At 42.3% G+C, this 27,975-nt stretch overlaps 1 protein-coding gene across 1 annotated transcript; it reads left to right on the plus strand.

The window, feature by feature from the left end:
• The first annotated feature begins 639 nt into the window (after positions 1–639).
• On the plus strand, positions 640–27,765 carry Anxa5 (annexin A5). Its single transcript, XM_090356633.1, has 12 exons — positions 640–702; positions 8,467–8,551; positions 8,971–9,065; positions 10,243–10,356; positions 13,577–13,667; positions 15,625–15,704; positions 16,503–16,559; positions 19,241–19,334; positions 21,905–22,000; positions 24,240–24,298; positions 26,378–26,500; positions 27,249–27,765. Exons 1-12 carry the CDS (start codon positions 694–696, stop codon positions 27,309–27,311), a joined length of 966 nt encoding a protein of 321 aa, XP_090212759.1. The 5' UTR covers positions 640–693; the 3' UTR covers positions 27,312–27,765.
• Positions 27,766–27,975: the final 210 nt, after the last annotated feature.

Here is a 27,975-nt window from a genome sequence, read left to right on the forward strand (position 1 = left end):
TCCGCCGCTGCTCCGCGCCGCTCCCGCTGACACCCGGACACTCGGCACTTGACTTCTCCGATCTTGTGAGGGTCCCGCGGGCCGGGGGAGGGGCATCCCAGTTTCCTGAACGAGGGTGGGGTGGAGGGGGAACCGAGCCCGGTGGACGTCGGCCGGCTGGGTTCTGTGAGGGGAGCGGGGCACCGGGAGGGGCGGCCGGTGGCTGGATCGGTGCGCCCAGGGGGGGAGTCGGCGCGCTCTTGGGGGATCGATGCCATTCTGGGGGAGTCTGTGCGCCTCAGGGAGGGGGGTTCGGCACGCCTCAGAGGGATCTGTGCGCCCCCGGAGTGATCCGTGCACTTTTAGGGGTTCCGTGCGCCCTTGGGTTGGTCGGTGCACTTCTGGGGGTTCCGTGCGCCCCTGGGTTGGTCGGTGCACTTCTGGGGGTTCCGTGCGCCCCTGGGTTGATCCGTGCACTTCTGGGGGTTCCGTGCGCCCCTGGGTTGATCCGTGAACTTCTGGGGATTCCGTGCGCCCCTGGGGGTCCCGTGCACTCCAAGGGGTGTCGGTGCACCCCTGGGGTGGTTGGCGCGCTCCCGGGGGATCTCTGAACACCCCGCGCTGGGCGTGGCGGGGTCCTGGAGCCCCTCTTAACCGACACCCCTCCCCTCTCTTGCAGCCCGCATCGCCCTCTCCTGACGCCCCGAAGTCGCCATGGCCCAGGTAAGGCAGCGGCCCGGCCGCTCGGGTCCGCCACCCCGCCGGAGCCCCGATAGGGGCGCCTGGCACAGGCCCGACCACCGGGAAAGTTCCGGAGTGAAGCCAGTCTGCCCTGGGGACCCCGCCCTGGTCTCTGCGCCACCTTGGCGCGGGTTCTTTTTTGTCCCCGCTGTTCCTGGGGCCCTCCCGGACGCGCGCACCCGCGACATGGCCCAACTTAGGGGGCTCCCCTTGGTGTTGAGTGACCGTGTAATGCGGGGATCCCTCAGATCCAAAGAGCCGCTAAAATTAGAGCCAGGCCCAGAATGGCTGGGGTGATGGTCACGTGAGGACAACTCCTCCTAGCCTTTCCTTTCTTGGCTTCCCTTTTTTTTTTTTTTTTTTTTTTTGTGCAAGTTTCCTGTATTTTGTTACTGTGGGTGGGTTTGGCTTTTTCCAGAACAATCCATAGAGCTTTCCTTGTGTCTCAGACCAGGGCCTCTAAGAGAAACTGTTGGTCAGCACTGATTCACTTTATTTATTTATTTTTCTCTTTCTTATCCCGCTGAAGTTTAAACCAAAGAGTTGTTTTGGTGAAATACTGAACTCGTGGAACGAGTTTTAAATTGAATCTGCCTTGGGATCGATTCAGAAGTTGATTACTTCATGCAAGCTCCTACCTCCCCCCCTCCCCTCATCCCCTCTCCCCCACAAGGATCTTTGAGCTGGGCTGGTGTCTGTTATTTGGAAAGTACCGAGATCCAGAGGTTTGTAGGTTGATGATTAAGAGGCCAATGTCTGGCAAAAAGTTGTGAGACCCTACTCATCTCAGCCAGGCTGGCTGTGGTGTGTGCTTCTGTGATCACAGCTAATTCAGAAAGGGTGATAGGTGGATGGTAGTCCACACTGGCATGGGTTTAGACAGGAGACTCTTGGAAAATCAACAGAAGCAAAAAGGGCAAGCACAAGGCTCTGAGAGCACACCTCAGTTCTGATAAAAGACAGAAAGAGAAAGTCTAGGGAAGGAAAAGAAAAGGCTCGATTTACAAAATAGCCTTTAAAAATACTTTAAATGTGTAAAATCCATGTCAGAAATCTTTTGTGATTAAGATACTAGCTCTTAAAGGTTCCACCCCCACAGACTTACTTGGCACATTTGGCAGTCTGACTGTCTAGCTAATACTACTTTCCAAGAGGAATGGGGAGGGCTGGGTAATTACTACATTTACACAGCCCTCCCTTCCCTGTTTTCCTAAAAGTGAAGAGCAAGGAAGTTCTTCATGTTACTTCAGGTGGAATGTTTGATTTAGGTTCTTCCTCTTGGAGAGGGTACTTTTTATTGTGGAATTAACTCTCCTTCCCCAAGGCATCTCTTTCTTATCTTGATATGATACTGTGTGGTGATATGTGATATTGTGGTGACATTTGGGGTGATCTGGTAATCCTCTGTGAACAGTCACCTCTATCCTTGCTCATTTGGCTGTGTCTCCAGTCTCTTAGAAGTTTTCCACTGATGCCTGGAGCTTTTCAATCCATTCATGTTTATTACATGCTCAAGAGAGATTTATTTTTCTATCGGTGGACATTACTTTTTCTTTTTTCTAGTCCTGGGGCATGAACTCAGGGCCTGAGCACTGCCCTTGGGCTTTGTCAAAGCTATAGAGTTCTACCACTTGAGCCACAGTACCACTTCTGGCTTTTTCTATATGTGTAGTACTGAGGAATCGAACCCAGGTCTTCATCATGCTAGGCAAGCACGCTACCACTAGTCCAAACTCCCGGCATGGACATTACTTTTGATATTTTCAAAGAATGATAATAGTATAGTGACCCTTCATATACACAGAACCTGGGAACATGTTGGCTTGTATTATAAAATTAGTGCACTACTCTCATAATGTAACAAGAGGATTGTTCTGGCTTTTATTTTTTGTGTGTGCTTGAGTGCTGTCTCTGAGCATTATTGCTCAAGGCTGGTGGTTGACCATTTGAGCCACATATGTACTTCTGGCTTTTTGCTAGTTAATTGAAGTGAGAGTTTTTGGATTTGTCTTCCCAGGGTGACTTTCAATTGTGACCTCATGTTTCAGCTTCTTGAGCAAATGTGCAGGTTCAAGAATTGTTTTCTAGTCAGGGGCGGTGGCTTATGCCTGTAATCCTAGCTACTCAGGAGGCTGAGATCTGAGGATCACGGTTCAAAGCTATCCCAGGCACTAAAGAATGTGAGACTCTTATCTCCAGTTAACCACCAGAAAACTGGAAGTGGCGCTGTGGCTCAAGGGGTAGGGCAGTAACCTTGAACTGAGGAACTCAGGGCAACATCCAGGTCCACGATGGACAAAAAAAAAAAAAAAGGAAAAAGAAAAAAAGAATTGTTATCTTTCAAGACCAGCTCATTTTTTGTTTTTGCGCTGTGTGTGTGTGTGTGTGTGTGTGTGTGTGTGTGTGTGTGTGTGTGTGTTGGAACTACAGCCTGAACTCAGCACCTGAGCTTCTTTTGCTCAAGGTTAGGACTATACCACATGAGCCACAGCTCCACTTCTATCTTTTTTTTTTTTGGTGATAGATTGATGATCAAGAGTCTCAAGGACCTTCCTGCTCAGACTGCCTTTGAACCACCATGACTGAAATTTGTGTTGAACCCCAGTGGTAACATAGCACAGCTAGAACTTTAGGGTTTGACTCAGATACTTTCTTGGAAAAATCTGGAGGACCAAGAGCCCCAAATTTTCTCTCCTTGGACCTTTGGAGACTGATGGAATCAGAATGAAAGTGTACTATATACATACTAATGTCTCTTACTTACTAGAAAATTAAAATGTAGTTTGCTACCATAGTAATTCTTTATCAACTATATCTTCTATATCAGCAGTATCTTCTTTTTTATTTAGGTTGGGATCATCTTGCTTATAATATTGTACAAAACTAAAGAAAGCATCTGGGTTATTAAATACTCCAATTTATTTCATTTTCAATGCTCTCATCTATTTCTACAATATTCTTTTTAGGTAAATATGAAATATTCCTCAATCATACTACACTTAGAAATGACTTCAATCTTTACTGTATTTTGAGTTGGACATTTTTTTTTTTGTGTGTGTGTGTGGGTTGAACTCAGGGCTGGGGTTTTGTCCTTGAACTCTTTTGCTCAAGGTTAACACTTGAGCCACAACTCTAGTTTTTTTTTTTTTTTTTTTTTGGTGAATTGAAGATAAAACATCTTATGGACTTTCCTGATTAGGCTGGCTTTGAACCAGGACCCTTAGACTTCAGACTTTTTTTTTTTTTTTTGCCAGTTTTGGGCCTTCAGCTCAGGGCCTGAGCACTGTCCTTGGGCTATCGCAAGGGTAGAACTCTACCACTTGAGCCACAGCACCACTTCCGGCTTTCTACGTATGTGGTACCAAGGAATCAAATCTGGGTCTTTGTGCATGCTAGGCCAAACTCTTGGCTCCAGACTTCAGCCTTTTGAATAACTAGTATTATAGGAATTAGTCACTGGCACCGGGCTTGGGTTGGACTTTTAAAACTGAATACTGAACTATTTTTTTTAAAAAAATTCCCGACCTATGCTGGTTTTTCCTCTTTATTTATTTATTTTTAGCTTGAGCCATCTTATTTTATATAGGTACTCCAATTTACTTAAATACTAAATTTGTGGGCTTGTTTTATTTGGCTGAGCTCCTCAAATTTTCAGCCTCTGGAATAGCTAGGATTGGTAGCAGGAGCCACTGGTTCCTGGATTCATGGAATGTATTTTTACTTTAACGGATGGGTTTTGTGCCTCTCATTTTTCAGATTTCACACAGGAGATTTTGAGCAGTCTGAAATTAATTATTTTAATTTTGTTTTTGAAGACTCACAGTAGCAGAAATATTGTTAGGCCAGTGTTGCATTATTCATGAATATCAGAGCTATAGCCGTGATAGGGATTTGAACTGTACAAGGCTTGATTAGGGCTTGTATTGGTTTGATTGAGAATCATTTGCATCTTACAGTATTTTACAAGGCCCTGTTTAGAACAGTAGGCTCAATATAAATATGTAGTTTGGGATGAGATACATTGCAGGGGAACTGACTAGATACTATTTCACTTTTGGGTTCCCATCTCTTGGGGGACTTAACTTTGACTGAGGTCAAAGTTACCTGGTTGTCCTGAATCTGTTGTTCTGAGTTAGGCGGGGTCAGTTTCCAGATCCATTTGACTCTTGTCTTCTTTTTGGATGCTGGCAAAGAAAGAGATATAAATGGACTGGCTGATTTTCAAGCCATTAATTATTCATTGGCGTTCAGCAGATCCTAATTCCTGTATCTAGGGAAACTTGGAAAAGTTACACACATAGCAGAGTTCCTGAGGGATTGTCTGAGGGTTTCTTCTTTTATAATGACTTCCAAGAAAAAATAGAAGTGTGTTTTTACCTCATAGATCCATTCTTGAAGTACATTGTTTTATGTACCTTGTACAGTGTTTTAAGATTTCCAAAACACATCAGTTGGTTTATTTTATTTATTTATTTATTTATTTTTGCCTGTCTTGGGGCTTGAACTCAGGGTCTGGGTGCTGTCCCTGAGCTTTCTTGCTCAAGATTAGAGCTCTACCACTTGAGCCATATTTGTACTTGCAGCTTTTTGCTGGTTGCTTTGAACCACCATTCTGATCCTTAGATCTTGTGAGTATCTAGGATTTCAAACGTGAGCTACCAGCACCCAGAAGTAGGTTTTTTTTTTTTTTTTTGTAACTGGAGTTTATTTGAATGTGAAAGAGAAGCCATGAAAGAAAGAATGCTTGAATGGTGAAACTTTTGTGTTCTCATTTTGTGCCAGCTTTTGCTAGACCTGGAAAGTAAAATAATGGGTGGAACAAAGATTTATTGGTGTAATAGAATCTTTGCCCAAATGCCTTGTATGCATTATTTAGTGCCCATAAGTAAGTATTACTACTCCTGTTTCGTTGAAAAGGGAAACGAGGTTGCTTAGCTGGTGGAGTTGTTAGGAGATGAGAGGAAGAGGACACATGCAGCCAGCACCTACCCCTCCCCCCTCAGAAAGGGAGGCTAGACAGGGAGACAGGAGGCAGACCTAAACAGAAAGGAATGATTTTATAGGCATTGGGGAGCTGTCACAGAATTATAATTGTTATTTACGTATTATTTCCTTTTGTCTTTAAATCTTGGGTCTAGAAAGAAAAGTAGGTTTGTTTTCTCTGTGTATATTTGTGTCTTTAGTGTGTGTGTGTGTGTGTGTGTGTGTGTGTGTGTGTGTGTGTGTGTGTGTGCTGGTCCTGGGGCTTGAACTCAGAGCCTGGGCACTACTCAAGGATAATGTTCTACCATTTGAGCCACAGCTCCACTTCCAGGTTTTCTGCTGGTTAATGGGAGATGAGAGTCTCATGGACTTTCCTTTCCTGGGCTGGCTTTGAATTAAGATCCTCAGCTCTCAGTCTCCTGAGTAGTGAGGACTACAGGATTACTGGTGCCTGACATGTTTCTGTTGTTGTTAATGTTACTCATTTAATGTGGGCATACCTAATGTTTAAGGCTAAAAATAACATGTTAATTTAAGGGAAGGGAACCCCCCCCCCCCGAAATTATATTGTTGGAGAGGGGATAGTTTTGAAGGTGAGAGTTAAAAAGTGAATGTGGTAATTTGGCTCTATGTTGTTGAGGTCTCTGTAGGGATAATGGAGTTGTGGTACACTGAGGAGAGGGAAAGGAGAGGGGTAGAATTAAGGTAGGAGCCCCGGTTGAGTGAGTGACTTAGTCCCTGGCAGAGGGCCTTGTGTGGGCACCTTAGGAGTGAGGCAGACACGCAAACATGCGCTCTGCAGTCCTATGACTCATGCCTGTGATTCACATCTGACCTCTAATCCTGCAATGTGGCCTTGCTGGTGACTCTGGGTATATGGAATGTAACCAAAGAGTTTTGCAATTTCTAGGAAGTTCTTCACAGTATGCTTAGCAGCTGTTTCTTCTTCACAGTTAGTAATTGTGGTTTCTGGGGGCCTTTTTCTTCTTTGCATCTTTCATTGCAATTGCTGTGGCCCCTGAAAAAAAGATTGGTGGCAATATTAGATTTTGAACTCAAAGCCTGTGTTTTTTAGGCAGAAACTCTCCACTTGAGCCACGTTCCCAGTCTATTTGCTTTTAGTTGTTTTATAAATAGGGACTTTTGTTGATAAATGGCCCAGCCTGAACTGTGATGCTTTCTTTGCAGCTAGAATGAGAGGTGCACACCACTTTGTGAAGCTTTTTATTGGTTCAGATGGGGTCTCTCAGATGTGTTGTCTGGATCTCTTCTGACTAGTAGCTAGGATTATAGGCATGAGCCTTGTATCTGGCTGAAAATACCCTTTTTGCTTTGAGGTAGATATCTTGGGCTATTTTTTAACTTCTTTCCTGTTTTTAACGCCATGTCTACTAGCAGGTTTTTGTAGCCTTACGAATCAGATCAAGTTTTCCCTTTAAAGTGTATTTGATCTTATATACTTAAATTTAGGTTGATTTGTTTTTAGCTTTCATTGGTTGTATAAGGGAGGGATTTCATCGTGACATTTCCACACGTGTCCTGATCAACCTCTCTCCCTCTGTCACTCTGCTCTTCCCTTAGAACAGTTTATTTTTCATTTCCCTTTCTCTTATGCTAACCCAGGGCTTGAATTCAGGTTCTGGATGCTGTCCCTCACCATTTGTTTTTTCTCAAGGGTAGTGCTCTATCACTTGAGCTACAGCTCTACTTCCACCTTATTTGGGTATGTAATTGGTGATAAGAGCCTCACAGCTTTTCCTGCTGGGGCTGGCTTCAAACCGAGATCCTCAGATCTCAGCCTCCTCAGTAGCTAGAACGACAGGCAGGAGCCACTTTTAGCTTTTTGGTGGTTAACTGGAGAGAAGGGTCTCATAAACTTACCTGCCTGGAAATTTTGAACCTTGATCCTTGGATCTCAGCCTCCTGAGTCGCTTGGATTACAGGTGTGAGTTGTTAGCACCTGGGAAGAATCATGGCATTTTCTTTATTAAAAATATGGCTTATATGGAAAATAATGTGTGTCAGGAAATCTGAAGAATGCCTCCCAGTGTACTCTCCTGGTACATGAATTACCAAATAAGAGGAAGTTTAGTATCCTTTGTCCCCCCCCTCCCCGTATTGATTGGTACTGGGATTTTAAACTCTGAGCCTCAAGCTCTTGCTTGGCTTTTTTCTTGTTGTTGTTGTTTGTTTGTTTTGATCACGGCTGGTGCTGTAGCACTTGAACCATGGTTCTAGTTCTGACCTTTTGCTGGCTAACTGGAGATGAGAGTCTCGAGGAATTGTCTGGTGGGGCTGGCTTTGAACCTGCCTCTTGAGTAACTAGGATTATAGGGACTAGCCACTACTGCCTGATTTACTCAGTTATCCTAAAATTTCAGAGCAAGTGTACAGTAGTAGGATTTAGGATGAAACCATGAATAAAACCCTTGTTTAGGGTTGAGCACCTGGGGCAGGGGATTGATTGTTAGTGCTGGCTTAGTAAGAGGGAGGTGCCCTCTGCAAAGAGGATGGCAGAGGGGACAACTCCTTCCTTCCCCCTCCCCCCTCAACAACCCCCATTATTGTTGCTGTGCACTAGGCTGGTGTTAATTACATCACCAGCACTTCACGTCCCATTTCAGGAAGAGGTGGTCACAGATCTTAACCAAAGGGTGAATTTACTTACAGGCTGACCGTGATGCATTGTAAATGGCTCTTTATGTGATTTGTTCCGCCCCAATTGATCCAGGTTTGAATATTATCTCTGTGCTTCCGTCTTAGGTTCTCCGAGGCACCGTGAGTGACTTCCCCGGATTTGATGATCGGACTGATGCAGAAACTCTCCGGAAGGCCATGAAAGGCCTGGGTAAATTCAGTGTCCTTTTTCTTTCTCTTTTTAATTCTTTTGCATTGGTACTCGGGTTGAACTCAGAGCCTGGGAGTTGTCCCTAAGGTTTTTTGTTTGTTTGTTTGTTTTTCCCTCAAGGCTAGTGTTGCCCAGCTCCATTTCCTGTTTTGGGGTGGTCAGTTGGAGATAAGTCTCACAGATTTCCCTGTCTGGGCTGACTTTGAACCTCGATCCTCAGATCTCAGTCTCCTGAGTAGCTAGGATTATAGGTGTGAGCCACGAGTGCCAGTTTCTACATTTAATCAATAGGTTACTGTGACAGATGAGGTCAGTTTGTCTTCTCACAGACAGAAGTGAAGAGTAAAGGTAGGGAGCTGTGGGGAGATGAGCACAGAAAAGGAAACAGGTCATAATGCTTCATCCCCCCACCCCGGCAGGCACGGATGAGGAGAGCATATTGACTCTGCTGACGTCCCGAAGCAATGCTCAGCGCCAGGAAATCACTGAGGCTTTCAAAACTCTGTTTGGCCGGGTAAGAGCATAACCCCTTATCCCCACCCCTGCCATTTCAGGATGCTCAGGAGCCCCAAATGATCAAGATTGCTCAGGTCCCTTGTTTTGTATTTCCATAGAATCTATTTGCATTTCCCGTTCCATATCCTTGAAATCATCTTAGTTGACTTAACAGTGCTTGCAAACTTACATTCATCATCTCATGGAGAAAAAAATGCAGAGCAAATAAAATATTTGTTTGTTTCCATGGTGATGGAGGGGTCTGTTGTTGGGCAAGTGTTCTACCCCATTTCGAAAAAAATTCTAAATACTCTTATCTCATGTTACTCCTGTAATACTATTTTTCTTTTCTAAATTATGTATATAATACTTACATCTTTTCGGTAGTCAGAAAAGCATAATAATGACTATAATCTACTATACAACAGTGTTTTCAGCTGTTGAAAGAGAAGAAAAAATTGTTTACATAAGATAGGCTAAATTCTGTTCTTTTAAAAGAATGCACTTAGTAATTTTTTTTTTCTTTTCTGTTTTGGTTCTGGAGCTTGAACATGGGAGTGGAGTGTCATAGCTCCTCCTACAGCCTTTTGGCTGTAAGAATCTTCTGAACTTTCTTGTCTGGACTGACTTGGGGTTGGCTTTGAACCTTGAGCCTCAGATCTCAGCCTTCCTGAGTTGCTAGGATTAAAGGCATGAACCACCGTGGTGCCTGCAAAGCAGTTAGTGGTTTGTGAGGATTCTGTTTTTAAAATATGTGTGTGTCTCAAAATAGTATTTTAAAAAGAAAACTACAAAAAAAAGAAAACTACTTGTAGCCTGCTTTTGATTTTAACTCTTAAAGAAAAGCACCTTTAATAAAAACAAAACAAAACAAACAAAAAAACCCCACCTTGATGCTTTAAGTGGGTATAGTGGTCCAGCAGTACATTCTCCTGGGTTTGGGGTGTAGAGGTGGGAATTGGGCATGCGTGCTGTAGATAGCTACAGAATCACTTTATATAGGATAGACAGATGTTTATGCTTCTCCTGGGCTGCCTGCCTTGATAGTAGTTTTTAGGGGCCAGTAGGATAAGTGATAAGTATTGACAGAACTCTTGTTCAAGAAAAGGCTGGTAGAGCTGAGGACAAGCTTTGTGTACAAGAAGACACACCTTGAAATGTATCTACTTAGTCTGTCTGTGTTTCTTGGGACTTAGGACCTTCTGGATGACCTGAAATCAGAGCTGACTGGAAAGTTTGAAAAATTAATCGTGGCTCTGATGAAACCTGCCCGGCTTTATGATGCCTACGAGCTGAAGCATGCGCTTAAGGTGAGAGGCGACACGGGGCACTGGTTCACTTTGGTCATTATGCTGTCTTATCTCTTCTGTTTTAAGCATCTTATAGCATTTTGTTGTCAGTGAGGGTTGCTTGGGACACAAAATGATGGAAGGCAACAGGAAATTACATTGAGACTGTGAGTCTTTTTGTATATTTGTTTGTCTTATTCATTGTGCTGGCACTGGAGCTTGAACTTGGGGCCTGGTCACTGTCCTTTACCTGTTCACTCAAGATTGGTGCTCTACCAGTTGAGCCACACCTCTACGTCTATGTTTTTGATGGTTAAATGGAAGTTAAGAACTTTTCTGGCTGGCCTGGCTTTGAATCGTGATTCTCAAATCTGAAACCTCCTGAGTTGCTAAGATTACAGGCATTAGCCACCAGCACCTGACTTTTTATATATTGAAACTCAGTAATACAGTTTGAGATTAGATTTTTATATGAATTTCATGACTGTCTTTGGGAACACAGAAGGTCTTTTGTTTGTTTGTTTTCATCAGTGGTGGGGCTTGAACTCCAGGCCTGCGTGTAGTCCCTGAGCTTTTTTTTTTTTTTGCCAGTCCTGGGCTTGAGCTCAGGGCCTGAGCACTGTCCTTGGTCTTTCTCAAGGCTAGAGCTCTACCACTTTAGCCTCAGCACCACTTCCGGCTTTTTTCTATGTATGTGGTACCGAGGAATCGAACCCGTGTCTTCATGCATGCTAGGCAAGCACTTTAACCACTAGGCCAAACTCCCGGCCCCCCTGAGCTTTTTTTTTTGTTCAAGGCTAGTACTCTACCACTTGGAGCCATAGCTCCACTTCTGGGTTTTGAGTGGTTAATTGGAGATAAAAATCTCATGGGGACTTCCTTGCCTAGGCTGGCTTTGAACTGTGGTCCTTAGACCTCAGTCTTCTCAGTAGCTAGGATTATACACATAACAGGGTACGGAAGTCATTCCAGAAGGAATATTTTAGCTTTTCACATAGGAAGTTGCTTGAAGGGAAGACAAGAAGGTGGTAGTTGTGACAGTTTCAGCTGCAAACAAAAACTAATTATGTGGTCTTTTCTTGGGTTTGGAATATTTTATAAAAATATGACTACACTGAATATTTGTTTAGGCTTGTAGGGCAGGAAATAGTTCAGTATTTAGTAGCTCAATTTGGAGTAGGCAAATAGACCATTAGCAACCAAGAAATAGTAATGTAGCTCAGGAATTTTCAGTAGCTGGATAGTGGAAGGAGGCACAGATAGATCCAGTGAGGATTCTGTATGTACTGATTCTCTTCATTTTCTACAAGTTTTGTTTGAGTAAATCTTGTGTTTTTGAGAAAAGGGAATTTTAAAATAGTGCTTTTAAGAAAGTCAGCATAATTGAAGTTTTGTCATAGGAAAAAACCTAGGATTTTTTCTTTTAAATAGGATTTTCTCTTTCCTCCCTCCCTCCCTCCCTCCCTCCCTCCTTCCCTCCCTCCCTCCCTCTCTCTGTCTCTCTCTCTGTCTGTCTCTGTCTCTGTCTCTCTCTTTCTTTCTTTCTTTGCCAGTCTTGGGGCTTGAACTCAGGGCCTGAGCACTGTCCTTGGGCTTTCTCAAAACTAGGGCTCTACCACTTGAGCCATAGCACCACTTCTGGCTTTTTCTAGGTATGTGGTACTGGGGAATCGAACCTGGGTCTTCATGCATGCTAGGCAAGCACTGTACCACCAGGCCAAACTCTCAGCCCCTAGGATTTTTTTTTTTAGTACTTAATTTTTAGTAAACAATTTGAAATAGAAATAAAGCTTAAACTGTACTAACTTAAAAAATATTGTATTGCTGAAGATGGAATCCAGAGTTTCATGCATGCTAGGCAAGAACTCTACCACTGACTGAGCTATGTTCCAGCCCCAAAATGCTATCTTTAAAACAACTAAAAATTTAAGTTCAGCCATATTACTGGGTAGTTTCTAATTTAACAAGGTAGACAAGAGTTCTTCAATTAGACAAAGGAAAATCAACTAAAAAACTTATTTTTCAAAAACCCAGGGAGCAAGTTCTAGTGTGCTGACAATTCCTAAAAGCTAAGATTGTCATATGTATTGTTATCTGTGATAGGCATCTTTCTACCACTAAAGCACATACCCACAGTACTCAGCTTACAGAGAGTGAAGGTTTGTTTAGATTGATACTTTTAGAGGTTGCATCCATGACTGTTGGCTCTGTTGCTCTGGCTCTGTTGCTCTGGCCCGACATCCTGGCAGAGGCCTGAAGTGGAGTAGAACTCTTCTGGCCAGGAAACAAAGAAGGAGGAAGGGACTGAGTGCCAAAATCTCCCTGAATGCATGTTTTCAGTGACATCAGGACTTCCTGCCAGTCCTTTTCTCCTAAAGGTTCCACATTCTCCATAGCAGACTTCTGGGGACAGGACTTTATCACCAGAGCTTTAGGGATTATTCAGATCTATACCACTCAGTACCCTGAAGTGTAGAATTTTCTTTGTGGCTTGTACAGAGCTTAACGTGGGGCCAGGGTTTACTTTCGAAGATAGTTTGCTTAGATATCAATAATTTCCTATGTAAAGTTTTTACTCTTATTACTTCAGCCTTTTTTATAGATTCATAGTTTTCAGTGAAATGCTATTTTTGTGAGGTGTGTGTGTGTGTGTGTGTGTGTGTGTGTGTGTGTGTGTTTATGCTGGTCCTGGGGCTTGAACTCAGAGCCTAGGCACTGACTCTGAGATTTCTTTTTTTGCTCAAGGCTAGCACTATATCATGTGAGTCACAGCTTTAACTGTTTGGTGTTTCACTGGAGTCTCATAGACTTTTTTGCCTGGGCTGGCTCTGAATCATGATCCTCAGATTTCAGCCTCCTGAGTAGCTAGGATGATATGTTTCTGGCACCTGGCAAAATGTTTTACCTTTTAAACTATAATTAACTAATCAAATTTATACATGGCCAATTTATCTAACCTGTATGTGTGCATCTCTATGTATAGACACATATGTATGAAACAAAATATTCTCACTTCATTAGACAAAATGATAATAAAAGTCAAGTAAAACAGAATAAATTTGACCTTGGAGTGAATATTAATTTGAAATTTCAGTGCAAGAATAGAACTTGTATATAAATACATCCATGTTATTTCTGGTAATATTTATGTCATTATGTAATTTGGGTAACAGCTAGGGAAATAACTTTCTTTTTCATCTAATTGGTATGTTTTCTTGATTAAAAATAAATCTCCAAACAGGGAGCTGGGACAGATGAAAAAGTTTTGACAGAAATTATTGCTTCAAGGACACCTGAGCAGCTCAGAGCCATCAAACAAGTTTATGAAGAAGGTGAGTGATTATATTTCACCTGCCCCCACTTCACCTTTTTCCTCTAAAATGAATTAAGTTTTTTGTGGGTCCAGAATTCAGCAACATATGATTGTTGAATGAATGAATGAAAGATGAATGAGCTGCAATTTGAGCTGTTTTTCTTTTTGGGTTAGTACTGGGACTTGAACTCAGGATCTTGGTCTATCACTTATCTTTTTCTCTTAGGACTGATGCTCTTCCATTGAGCCATGCATCTAATTCCAGCTCATAAAATGGAGATAAGAGTTCTACTGATTTGTCTGCTCAGGCTGGCTTTGAGCCTCAATTCTCAGATCGCAGCCTCCTGAATAGCTAGGTTTATAGGTATGAGCCACCAGTGGCCAGCTTGTTTTTTTTTTTTCTTTCTTCAGTAAAGAAACTAACAAAAAGAAGCTCAATAACAAAAAATCCCCTATGTTTTTATTTATAACTACTTTTGATTATAAAATACTGTGGAAGATGTTTTCCTTCTGCAGCCATGATAGGAATATCCAGGTTGTCTTAAATATAAGTGCTTTTTCTTCAAATAAATTGAGTTTTATGTTAGAAGTTAAGAGTTATCTAACAAGCATTTGGGAACCAGGGAAGAGAAACAAATCTTTTTCTAGATCATAGTTGATAAAAAACGTTCCAGTTAGCTGAACAGGCTTACACCTGTGAACCTAGAAGAAGCTGAGAGGCCCTAATCAGAGGACCAAAGTTCAAAGCCAGCCTGAGCAGGAAAGTCTATGAGGCTATATCTAGCCATGAGCAAAAAGTTTCCGGGACACTGCCTGGGCCCAGACTTTCAGTAAAGGTGTATTGTTTTCATGAACTGCAGTACTGCATGAAATTTAATTCTTTTCCTAGTGGGCCATACTTTCTGTAAGAAGTTTTAGTTTCAACTTAGAGTATCTATGAATGGAGTATCAGAATAGGAGATGGAAGTGAAGCCAGAGTTTGCATTTCCTTGTCACAGTTCTTGTTAGATTTCTTTTTTCTTTTTTGTTAGTGAGCTTTTTTGGCTGAAGAGTAGTGTTCTACTACTTGAGCCATAGTGCTACTTCCAGCTTTTTGGTGGTTAATTAGCAATAGAGGCAGAGTTGTGTAGCCTAGTGGTAGAGTGCTTGCCTAGCATGCATGAAGCCCTGAGTTTGATTACTTGGTACCACATACACAAAAAAAGCCACAAAGGGTGCTGTAGATGATAGAGTGCTAGCCTTGAGAAAGCCCAACAACAGCACTCAGTCCCTGAGTTCAAGACCCAGAACTGGCAAAAAAAGATTCTCATGGAGTTTCTTGAGCTGGTTTGAAGTATAATCCTCAGATTTCAGCCTCCTGAGTAGCTAGGATTACAGCCCTATGCTACCTGTACCCAGCCTTGTTCTATTTCTTTTCTTGTTCTATTTGTTGATTGTTGATCTAGAAGAGATTCATCAAGTCAAAGCAATGAAACAATTATGTTTCTAGAGTTCTCAGTCTTTCAAGCTTCTCTTGATGATTTGTGTGTGTGTGTGTGTGTGTGTGTGTGTGTGTGTGTGTGTGTGTGTGGTGTCACTAATGGAGTTTAAACTCTGGGCCTGAGTGTTGTCCCTGAGCTCTTTTGCTCAAGGCTTGCACTCGATCACTTGAGCCAGCCACAGCTCCACTTCTGGCTTTTTGATGGTTAATTGGAGATAAATGTCTCAGACTTAATTGCCTGGGCTGGCTCTGAACCTTGATCTTCAAATCTCAGCCTCTTGAGTAGCTAGGATTACAGGCGTGAACCACCAGTACCCAGTGGCAGACTTGAATTCACTCCAGTCCGTGAACACTGAGAGAGGGAACAGAGGACATTTCTGATAATTATATGGCAGTGTGTCATCCCTTACGTCTCTCTTCACTTGATCAGTGGGGGCAGTGTAACCTATTCTGGCCGGAGGAGGCTGTGGATAAGTGTGCATCAATTCTGTTGCAGAATACGGCTCGAGCCTGGAGGACGACATAGTGGGGGACACATCTGGGTACTACCAGAGGATGCTGGTGGTTCTCCTGCAGGTATTGGGTGGAGCTAAACATAGTTGGATTAGAAAGTCTGAAGCTGGACCTGCCTGGTACTTATTGAGTTAAGGCCAGTAATTTCTGCAGATTCTTCCTCTTCGGTAGGAATTTGTCTGTACTTGTTTATGTTTTGGAATATCAGACCTAATTTTTTTTTTGTGTGTGTGTGATGTTGAAGTTTGAACCCAGACTCCTGTGCTTGACCTAATATATATATATATATACACATATATATGACCTATTATCTATATATTTAAAATACATACAATATTTTTGTGCCAGTTTTGGGGCTTGAACTCAGGGCTTGGGAGCCATCCCTCAGCCTTTTTTTGATTAAGGCTGGTGCTCTACCCCTTGACCCACAGTTCTGCTTCTGACACTTTTTGTTTTTTTTTTTTTGTGGTGGTTAATTGGAAATAAGAGTCTCAAGGACTTTCTTGCCTGGCTTTGAACTGTGATCCTTAAATCTCAGCCTCCTGAGTAGTTAGGATTACAGGTGTGAGATCCTAGTGCCTGGCTCTGACCTAAACTTTTAATAGCACTTCATGCACTTGTTTTCACAGCAGTGTATGACCTCTTCTTTTGTCGTCTTTATGCCTCAGAAGGGTCAGACTGGTTGTTGTGTGACAGCGTTGTGTGAGGGAGTGAATATTGTAGGATGAAGATGATTTTAATACATACGGCATGTGATTCCTAAGCGAAGAAAGCTTTACGTGTAAAACTAACAGGCAGAACTGTTTCTCATTTTGAGTAAAAGCGCCACAATTCACTAATGCCATCTGTTGCCTCTCGTAGGCCAATAGAGATCCTGATACTGCCATTGATGAGGCTCAAGTGGAACAGGATGCTCAGGTGAGTGATGGAGAGATGAAAGAGGAATTACGTGTGCGGTTAGAGCCTGTGCAGAAATAATTGAACATCCCTTGCAAATTATGCTCCCTCGTAGGTAGAATAGGTAGATTTATTACATTCAGATCTAGCCCATAAAATAGGTTTTTTTTTTTTTTTTTAAAGTTCTGAATATTGGAGGCCGGGAGTTTGGCCTAGGGGTAGAGTGCTTGTCTAGTATGCAAGAATACCTAGGTTTGATTCCTCGGTACCACATACATAGAAAAAGCTGGAAATGGTGCTGTGGTTCAAGTGGTAGAGGCTTGAGAAAGCCCAAGGACAGTGCTCAGGCCATGAGTTCAAGCCCCAGGACTGGCAAAAAAAAATTCTGAACATTGAGATGAAGTAAACAAAAATGACATAGCAAACTCCATCTAGACGTGTTCTTTTTGATGTGTGTGTGTGTGTGTGTGTGTGTGTGTGTGTGTGTGTGATTATGGAACAGTCACAAAATAGAGAATTTTTATCAAAAGAACACATTGTTTTTATTGATTTCATAGCTAATGGCCAAGTAAGTTTCTTGGCAGGAGAGAATAAGAAAGATGAGAGGGTTTCATGCTAACTGGGATTTTATTACATTAGAGATGACAGGTTGTTTTGGCCCAAGGAACTGTCTCCATTTGCTTTGATAGCACTCTAAATGATATTGTGCTTTTGTGAGCTGTGTTTTAATGATTCCCAAATGAAAATTTGCACTTAAGAGATTTGACTATCTCAGTATAGTCTCAATCGGAGTATGGTTTATGCAGAGGCCAGTGTAGAGCCAGGCAGTGCTTCAAGCCTGGAATCCTAGGAAGGAAGCTGAGATAAGGCATCAAGGCCAGCTTGAAGATAAAAATTCACAGAAATTCTTGAGCCTGGCACCAATGGCTCATGGCTGATACCTATAACCCTAGCTACTCAGGAGGCTGAGATGTGAAGACTGAGGTTTGAAGCTAGCCTGGGGAGGGAAATCTTGTGAGATTCTCCAGTTAATCACCAAAAAGCTGGAAGTGAGCTGTCATTCACGTGGTACAGTACTAGCCTTGAGCAACAAAACTAAGGGACAGTGTCTAGGCCCTGAGTTCAGGCCCTAGTACTGGCAGACAGACACAGACACACACACAGACAGACACACGCACACACAGACACACACACACACACACAGACACACATACACACGCACAGACACACACACACACACACACACACACACACACATCCTTTCAGTGGGATCTGGGCTTTTCTCTGTTCACTGACCTGGAGCAGCAGAGAGAGAGTCACCTGCCTAGATGTTATGGATTGTGTTTGTACCACTACGAATTCCCCGGTTGGGAGACAGTGGTCCCCTGAGTGTGATGGGGAGGTGCGTATCTGTTGAGACCCTGTTCAGGCAGCTGGGTGGGAGCAACCATGAGGACTTGAGATCCCCCGCAACCCTGGTCTAAACTTTTCAATATTTTCTCCTGGTTACCTGAGAAAATGGCTGCCATTTCTGGGGACCGCTGAACCCAGATGAGTCCCTGCGACACAACTGGATGTTTTTGTAGCCAATCCACTTTACTTTGTAACATTTGGAGGTGTTCAGACTGATTTTGTGTTTTTTAAAACAAATTTCCTCCCTTTCTAAATCCTTCCTCCTCAGCTTCCTCTGGAGGGAGGCCTGACCCTCGGGAGAGAAGAATGGTGTGTCCTCCATTAGTGTGCACCCTCCATTAGTGACCCCGCAGGGCTGAGAAGGGGCGGGAGTTCAGCCCACACCTCAACCCAGGGAGTCGGGCTGAGAGTCCTGCTCCAGGCCTACATGCTTTCCCCCAGCCCAGGGGCTAACTCAGACTGTGCTGCAAAATGAAGCTTCTTTACTAGAAGTTTCATGGGTAGAGCATATCCTCTCTTCTCCCTTCCCTTCCCACCCTCCCTCCTTCTCTCCTTCCTTCCCTCCTTCCTTTTTTTCCTCTCTCCTTCCCTTTTCCTTCCTCCCTTTTTCTCTCTCACTTTTTCTTTTTCTTCCTTCCTTTCTTCCTTCCTTCCTTCCTTCTTCTCCTCTCCTCCTCCCTCCCTCCCTCCCTTCCTCCTTTCCCTTCCTTCCTTTTTCCCTCCCTCCATCCCTCCCTCCTTCCCCCACTTCCCTCCATCCCATCCTCTCTCCTTCTCTCCTTTCCTCCCTCTCTCCCACCCTCCTTTCCCCTTTCTCCCCTTGACTGCAGATCTAACCCATGCCTTGTGTGTGGTAGCTATACCCCTAGTTTTGGTTAAATCTCCATTCTCAGGAGAAACAGGGAATTCACTTTTTGCTGTGTGCTGTAGCCCAAGCAAAATGGAGAATGCAGGTATGAGTGGATGTTAAGCAGTGAGATAACCAGAACACCTCAACCCCTCCTATGGCTCCCCAACTCCTCCCATGGATTCTAAAAGCCTAGAGGAGATCAGCACAGCCCCTTCCACCACTGCTGAGCTGTTTACCATAACCTTCATATGCTCAGGGCAAGAACCCAGTAGCTCCAGGGTCTGCGGCTGCCTTGCAGGGTGGGAGACATTGGAAATGAGGAGGCTAAATGTTATTCATGGAATCCATTTCCAAGTGAGAAATGAAAATGACCTAGGGCAGTGAAGCCCTTGGGAGTGCGTGGAAGAATGCTGGATTGATGGGGATGACATTTCCACAGGCTTTGTTCCAGGCCGGAGAGCTTAAATGGGGGACAGATGAAGAAAAGTTCATCACCATCTTTGGAACGCGGAGTGTGTCTCATCTGAGGAGGGGTGAGTGAACACATTTATTGAAATTAGCGACAGACAGCAGCTGGAATGACAAATCTCTTGTCATTTTATTTCATCATCTATGTATGTATGTATGTATGTATGTATGTATGTATGTATGTATGTATGTATCTATCTATCTATCTATCTATCTATCTATCTATCTATCTATCTATCTATCTATCTGTCGTGAGGCCTATTCTGGTGGTTCATTGGAAATAAGAGTCTCATGGACTTTCTTATCTCAGTGGGCTTCAGATCATGATCCTCAGATCTCAGCCTCCTGAGTAACAAGGATTATAGCTATGAGCCTCTGGCATCTGGCTTCATCTTCATGTCAATTTTATTTTTTCTCCCAAACAGAAAACCTAGTGGGACTTAATGAATCAGGTTTGTTCCCCTCACCATTAGTGAACTTATTTCACTGCTCCTGTAAGTTTTACAAAATTAAAGACCCCATGTCCACCTTTGGCATCAGAGGCAGGTTAAAGGAGGTCAGGCCTCTGCTTTCTCATGGTAGAACAGCTTGCCACACACACACTGGCTCCTTCCTGGATAAAAGCTCAGCCATCACCCCTGGCAGCGATCATTTCTTGTGCTGCTGGTTAAGAATAAGTCTAGGGGGCCTGGAGTTTGGCCTAGTGGTAGAATGCTTGCTTAGCATGCACAGAGACCCAGGTTCGATTCCTTGGTACCAGATACATAGGAAAAAGCCAGAAGTGGTGCTGTGGCTCAAGTGGTGGAGTGCTAGCCTTGAGCTAGCCCAAGGACAGTGCTCAGGATCTGAGTTCAAGGACCAGGACTGGCAAAAAAAGAATAAGTCTAGGTGGGAAACCCTGAGTGTGGCTTTCAAGCCTGATACTGTATTTGTGGGCAGGACCCCTGGGTCGACTTGGTAATAAGACTTCGGTTCTCTCTGTTTTTGTTCTCCTTTCTGATGCTTTCACAAGATGGCTGGTACAGCTCCATGTATAACTGTTTTCACAGGACTAATTATTCACTGTTTTGTTTTTGTTTTTGTTTTTAAATGTTACTACAAAGGTGATGTACAGAAGGGTTATAGTTACATAAGTCTTGTAAAGAGTACATTTTTTTTTTCTTGCTGGTCCTGGGGCTTGAACTCAGGGTCTGGGTACTGTCCTTGACTTTCTCAAGGCTAATGATCTACCACTTGAGCCACAGCACCACTAATAACTTTTTCTGTGTATGTGATACCAAGGAATTGAACCCAGGGCTTTGTGCATGCTAGGCAAGCACTCTACCACTAGGCCACACTCATGGCCCCTAAAGAGTACATTTCTCTCTGGACATTGTCAATCCCTTCCCTTGCTCTCTCTCAGTTTCCCCTTCCCATCCCCCCTAAAGTTGTATAGTTCACTTTCTTGGGGGGGCCACTGCTACATGTGTTCACTCTCTGTCTCTCCATTTCTGTACCCCTTCTTCACTCTCCAAAAGACATAAATGAACAAATAAGACAAAAAGAAAAGAAAAGAAAAATAACAACGAAGGAAAAAGCTTCTTGTTTCCATTTCTAGGAATTCATTTGGATAAATGCTATTTTATATGATCAGAGGCCCAGAGGTATATAGGCATTGTGCCTTTATTACCCTCCCCTAAGAATATTCCCTTGTATGCCTAGACTTGTATAATTTTTCATTTCCTGGTGTACTTTAGATCTGCATATGAGAGAAAATCAGTACCATTTGTGTCTCTGAGCTGAGAACATTTGTTCTAGGCATATCAATTTCCCTACAAATGACATCTTATTATTCTTTCTAACAGCTGTGTGGAATTCCACTGTGTATAGGTACCACATTTTTTTTTTTTGAACCACTCATTGATTGCTGGGTATGTGGTCTATTTCTACAACTTGGCTATGGTGACTAGTACAGCAGTAAACAAAACAGATGTGCATATGTCTTTATGATATTCTGGCTTGTGAGGTTCTTGGGAGATGACCAGGAGTTGATATGGCAGGGTCATAAGGAAGATCTATGTTTAGGTTTTTTTGAGGAACCTTCAGACTGGCATCCAGAGACTGTTTTTTTTTTTTTTTTGCCAGTCCTGGGCTTAAGCTCAGGGTCTGAGCTCTGTCCTTGGATTTTTGTCAAGGCTAGAGCTCTACCACTTGAGCCTCAGCACCACTTCTGGCTTTTTTTTCTAAGTATGTGGTACCAAGGAATCGAACCTGGGTCTTCGTGCATGCTAGTCAAGCACTCTACCACTAGGCCAAACTCCTGGCCCCAGACTGGCATCCAGAGTGGTTGTTACTAGTTTACATTGCCACCCACAGTGTAGTGTAGTGTTACACTGCTTAATAAGGAAGGAGAAAGGCTTCTTAGAATTGCCTCCAGCTAATCTGCCTTCTAGTTTCATTGAGGATAGCTGGTGAGGGGAATTCTTATCTTTAGCTTATTGAGGGTCTGAGCACAAGGCTATGTCTGCAGGGACGAAGGGGTATGTGTGCCAGCCATGGCTACATTTGCTCAGAGGAAGGATCTTCTACCTGGAGAGAGTGATCCTTGGATGATGTGAAAAAATCATTTTCTTTCTTTTTCTTTTTCTTTTTTTAGTGTTTGACAAATACATGACTATATCAGGATTTCAAATTGAGGAAACGATTGACCGAGAAACTTCTGGCAATTTGGAGCAACTACTCCTGGCTGTTGGTAGGCAGTTTTATCACACATATAATTCCTACATAATAATACTTCTCTGAGTAACAAGAATTGAAATACTTTATGCAGTTGAGCCTATATCTGAAAATAATCAAATATTTCTTTATGCAAAGGGAGCATGACATGTTTTTATTAGATGAAGAAGACTTCTAAATTTCAGATTGAGATGTCTGTTTCCACATTGGAAATTTTTGGTTATCTTGTTAGTTTAATTATGTGGAAAGAAGACAGGTTTTTAAAAATCACCCTATAGTCCAGGATAAGGAAACAAAAGGCCATATAATGAATGACTGTTGTTCTTAATGTACTGTGTTATCTCTCATCTCTTTTGCCATCCCTTGGTTATCTCATATTGTTACAATATTTTACTTTGTTATCTGATATATTTTATATGTACTTAATTGGTTATTTGAAATTGGATAGGGAAGGGGGAAATCAAGATAAGTGGGGGGAGGGTGGGAGGGAAATGGGGACCATGTCATGAGAAAGGGTATCAATGTTTGGGAAGTTATGCACCTTTTATCTGGTGAATATAATGTAACCCTTCTATTAATCACAATAAAAAAATCTTTAAAAAAAAGCACACTGGGGGCTGGGAGTTTGGCCTAGTGGTTAAAGTGCTTGCCTAGCATGCATGAAGACCCGGGTTTGATTCCTTGGTACCACATACATACAAAAAAGCTGGAAGTGGTGCTGAGGCTCAAGTGGTAGAGCTCTAGCCTTGAGAAAGTCCAAGGACAGTGCTCAGGCCCTGAGCTCAAGCGCAGGACTGACCAAAAAAAAAAAAAAAAAGCACACACTGGATAAGGAAGACTGGTTATATCTAGTATTATTTGAAGAATAGAACACTGGATTAAAATTTAATTCTAAATCCTTGAAAAAAATCACCCTGTAGTTCCATTAAGAATAAATAAAATACTGCTAGGCGCTGATGGCTAAGATTACACCAATAATCTTAGCTACTCAGTAAGTTGAGATCTTAGAATTGAGGTTCAAAGTCAACCCAAGCAGGAAAATTCTTTGAGACTTATCTCCAATTAAAAACCAAAAGTGGAGCTGTGGTTCACAATGGAGGAGTATCTAAGCCTGGGTACTGTTCAGGAACAGTGCCCAGACTCTGAGTTCAAGCCCTATGACTGACCAAAAACAACAACAACAAAAATCACTGCTTCTTGCAAACTCAGGACATTATGGATATTATCTTGAGAGCTTCTGCACACTATTCCAATACATTGAGGTTTCAGAATTTTTCCAGTACTGAGAAATGATCATTGGGTTAGAAAGTTGTAATGGTGACCGTTTTCAGGTTAGATTAGTTGCAGTGGCATTTTAGTTAGCTATTCAGACTAATATGGTGAAGATAGTTTTACGTATTTACCAGATCCAAGGGGCATATAGTCTGAATCCCCTGGGTCTTTCTGTTGACGTGAGTCTGAAGGGAGCTGTGTTTACTGTTGGTTCTGAGTATTTGGTGTTGATCTCAAGCTGTATTTGTCTTTTGGAGAGTGTGCTAAAGGAACCAACATAAAACATAACCTTTCACTTGAACAAGCAATTGGTGAATTTCTGCAAGAACCACTTTGTTCCTTCCTTATTACAATACACATAAAATTAGGATCTTTTTGGTGATTGATTTTTTTTTTTTGCCTTGGAAAATTAAAAACTTTACAGTTGCTGGGCTCTGGTGGCTTACACCTGAAATCTTAGCCACTGAGAAGGCTGAAATCTGATCATCACTGTTCAAATCCAAGAAGTCATTATCTCCAGTTAACTCACAAAAAGCCAGAAGTGGAGTTGTGGTAGAATTCTTGGCTCGCGTGGTAGAATTTTAGCCTCGAGCAAGAGTCAAGCAAGAATACGAGCCCTGAGTTTAAGCTCCAATACTGGCATACAACTCAACAAAAGCCTTATAACTTAAGTGTTGTTGGGCTTTTTGTGTTTGGTTGTTTTTGTGTCACTCCTGAGGTTTGAATTTAGGGCCTGAGCACTATCCCTGGCCATTTTTACTCAAGGCTAGCACTCTGCCACTTGAGCTACACCTCCACTTCTGGCCTTTTTATGGTTAATGAGAGGTAAGATTCTCACCTTTGAACTATGATCTTCAGATCTCAGCCTCCTGAGTTGCTAGGATTACAGGTGTGAGTCACCGGGGCGTGACAGCACTTGAGTTTTAATGACTTCATCCTTTTTTTAATGGACAATCCGTGTCTGACCTTCATTTATTTCATAGTGAAATCCATTCGAAGCATACCTGCTTACCTGGCGGAAACACTGTACTATGCCATGAAGGTAAGTGATTACAGTGCCTCTTTCTGTCTGGCTTTATTTTTCTAGCTATCTTTCTCCATCTTTGACTATGTTTTAGATAATCTTGATAAGTTTTTCATGTATTTGTTTACTTGTCTTTGTTGCCGAGTCTTGAACTCTTGGCCTCACACTCAAGGCTGATGTTCTTCTTTAATCATGCGTTCACTTTGGGCTTGTTTGCTGGTGAATTGGTGATACAGATTCGTAAACTTTTCTGCCCCAGCTGGCTTTGAACTGTGATCTTCAGATCTCAAACTCCTAAGTAGCAAGGATTACAGGCATGAGCCACTGGCACCTGACAATTTTTCTTTTCTTTTTTTTATTTTTTTGCCAGTCCTGGGGCTTAAATCTGGGCCTGGGCACTGTCCCTGAGCTTCTTTTGCTCAAGGCGAGCATTCTACCACTTGAATCAGAGTGCCACTTCTGGCTATTTTTTGTTTTTTTTCTGAGTAGTTTCTTGGAGATAAGAGTCTCACAGATTTTGCTGCTGGGCCTGGTTTTGAACCATGATCCTCAAATCTCAACCTCCTGAGTTGCTAGGATTATAGGCATGAGCTTCTGGGACCTGGCAATTTTTATTTTCTTAAAAAAATGTTTTGCTAGGGCTTTCAAAGTTAACTGATTTTCTAGCCTCATGGAATACTGTTGAACCTATAGCAGGGTCTTGATTTTTTTTCTTGGTGGTCTCTACCTTGTAGTTCTCTGTTATCACTATATCTACTAGTGTAAATCTTTTTTTTCCCCCTCCCTGCTACATTTAATGGAGAGATCTATCCTGGAGTCATTTTACTGTTTAGAAATTTTTCTTAGCCATGAATTCCTGTTACTGGTTTAAACAAAAATATGGTCAGTAGGAGGTTTTTTTTTTGTTGTTGTTGTTATTTTGAATCCCTATTTCTCAAAGCACTTCTGGTACCTTCAGTAGTTTTTACTAGTCCACCAACAGCTAAAGAGGCCATGCTACAAACTAGCTAAATGGAAGACACATTCATCCTTCTCCCTCTGACTGCTTTGATCATCATCTGTAACATCTCATAAATGTAGTTTGCAGAAGTTTAGATTGGGGCTTTTCTGGTCTATTTGGAGGTTGGGGGGCAGAGGAAATTTTCTAGAATTTCCATGAAACTCAGCTTTTCTGCGGGAATCTTGTTTTTAAATCCAAAGACTTGAACCACACATTCCCTACACATGAACATTTGCTTTTTTTTTTTTTTTAAATTCTTGCATTGTCTTCTCATCAAGTACCATTGTGGTTAGAAACATCTACATTTTTAGGAAATTTCTGCCATTTATATTTTTGTTTCGTCTCCAGGAACTGCTAACATATAGTGGATGTGGTAGAGTATGAAACTTGAAAAACACAGATGTTGAAGGAATAATAGATATCCTGTGCTTTAAGATTTTGTGGCAGAATTGTAATATAAGCAAATGAAACAGACAACTATGTAAATTACAGAAACTAAAAATGAACCAAAGTGAAAAGGATAACTTCCAGGCAGTATCTTTCTATTGTGACCTGATATTTAAGGGAATACTAGTGTTTTCTTCTAAATAGGTGTAAAACTTGTTCCAAATCACTCTTCCTTGATCTAGCCTGCCAAGAACTCATCTAACTGTGATGTAAGCAACCCTTCCCAGGTATATTGGCAAATGTATCGTTCATGATTTCATAATATGCAGGTAACATAGATATGATATGGCAACTGGTAATGATGGATTCGTTTACATTGTTTACACTTCTATGACCAAGCCTTAAGGGAAGGTCAGTTTTTTAAAAACCAAGTAGTGTCTTCCTACCTGTCTTCAAATAATTGTCAAAACAGAAGGGTGTTTGTGCTTCAGCTTTGTTTTGCTCCGTAATACAAACAACAGTTTGTTTCCCTGTGAAATCTATATAAGCATTTTTGTTTATTTCAAATGAAATATATTTGTATCATTTGTCATTAAAAATGTTTCCCATTTTGGCTAAATCATTTTGACTTAACTGACTTACCCCCACCTAGGAGCAATGCATGCTGTGTTTGAATCGGTGTCATGTGGTACTGTTTTTCCTCTTTTCAGGGTGCGGGGACAGACGACCACACCCTCATCAGAGTCATAGTGTCCAGGAGTGAGATTGACCTGTTCAACATCAGGAAGGAATTCAGAAAGAACTTTGCCACTTCTCTTTACTCCATGATTAAGGTGATTGTAGATCCTTTTTCCAAGTTCTCTTTTGAAATCCATATAGACTAATAGAGAAATGAGTAAGGTGTGTGTGTGTGTGTGTGTGTGTGTGTGTGTGTGTGTGTGTGTGATTGCACTGTGATGTTAGAGGTAAAATAAATTTCAGTGGTGTGCTTAGAGCTTAGCATTCAGACCCTTCCCGAATGGTCCTTTGAGCAGGAATGAGGTGACAGCGTGGGGCTTGGCATGGCTGGCCTACATTATTGAGTGGTGGTGACACATATCTGAACCTAAGTCCTCACCTGTGAGCATAATGTGGGTTTTTTTTTCTGCCTTTTATCAATTCCAGCAGTCTCCATTAGTTCCTCTTTTCACTTATTTATCTTAACATATCAGATTTTCCTTTCTTTTACCCTGTCATCACCTTTGTGGGTTCATAGTTCAGGAAAGAACCATCCAGATCCTGTCTGGAGTTGATAAGAAGTTGCATTTCAGCTGAGTAGAAGCAAAATGCCAAGGACATTGGTTTTGTGGTGCCCTTTGAGCAGGGACATCCCTGTGTGGTGAATTCTTGCACAGCTGTAGCCTCAGGTGGCCCCATCCTCCGTCTCTTTGATCAGGTCTGTGTGGTGCGATGGAAACTGGGAGCACAGAGACCATACATTCGTGCATGTGGGACCGAGTCCTTGACTATGGGTGTGTGTGGTGGGGTAGGTCTTTGTGTCTTCATTTCCTGTGGAGGTTAACGGAGCGCATTGGGTTTCAGGGTGACACATCTGGGGACTATAAGAAAGCCCTGCTGCTTCTGTGTGGAGGAGAAGATGACTGAAGGCTTGGGGGGGGGCCTCAGGTGTTTCCACACCCACCTACGCGCTGCATACCCGCTGCACTTCATATTCAGTGCCTGATATATCCAGCCTTATCGTCACAGCCGCCAGCTAACCACCAAAGTGGAGCTCATGCCTTGTCCTAGAATACAGAAGAGCTGCTTCCTTCCGACCTTTTCTCCATGTCTTCCTGTCTCTTTTTGTCCTCTTGAAGTATAAATTACCAGGCCTCACGTTTGATTTGTTATTTTCCAGAAGAGGTCAGATTGCTTTCTTTTTCTTTTTCTTTTTAAGCTTCATTTATATTCAATTGACAACTGAATTACCTTCATCAGAATCTTAGCCTTGAAATTGTGAAGTCCTTAGGAGTGTTATTAATTAAGTTTTTACTACATGAAACCTGTAATGGTAGTTATGTTTAAAAGATTAATGATAAATAAACATTCCTTCTCCCCAGTGTGTGTGTCTAGAAAGTTTATTTAATAATGAAAATGAAACTTTTTGATTTGTCTATTTCTTTTTTGGAGGAATGGGGGGGGGGCTTGAACTCAGGGCCTGGGCACTATCTCTTACCTTTTTAGCTGAAAGCTGGAGCTCTCCCATTTGAGCCATATCTCCACTTCCAGGTTTCTGCTCATTAATTGAAAATAAGAGTCTCAAAATTTG

The sequence above is a fragment of the Megascapheus bottae genome, chromosome 23 (assembly GCF_031878675.1).
Source record: "Megascapheus bottae isolate mThoBot1 chromosome 23, mThoBot2.hap1, whole genome shotgun sequence".
Lineage (NCBI taxonomy): Eukaryota > Metazoa > Chordata > Mammalia > Rodentia > Geomyidae > Megascapheus > Megascapheus bottae.

Bases quoted from the DNA above. Each gene is read 5' to 3' on its own strand.
- Anxa5 (XM_090356633.1), top strand. The intron at 10,357-13,576 runs GTGAGAGGCGAC...ATCTCCAAACAG, and splicing joins AGCTGAAGCATGCGCTTAAG to GGAGCTGGGACAGATGAAAA. The intron at 16,560-19,240 runs GTGAGTGATGGA...ACATTTCCACAG, and splicing joins AAGTGGAACAGGATGCTCAG to GCTTTGTTCCAGGCCGGAGA.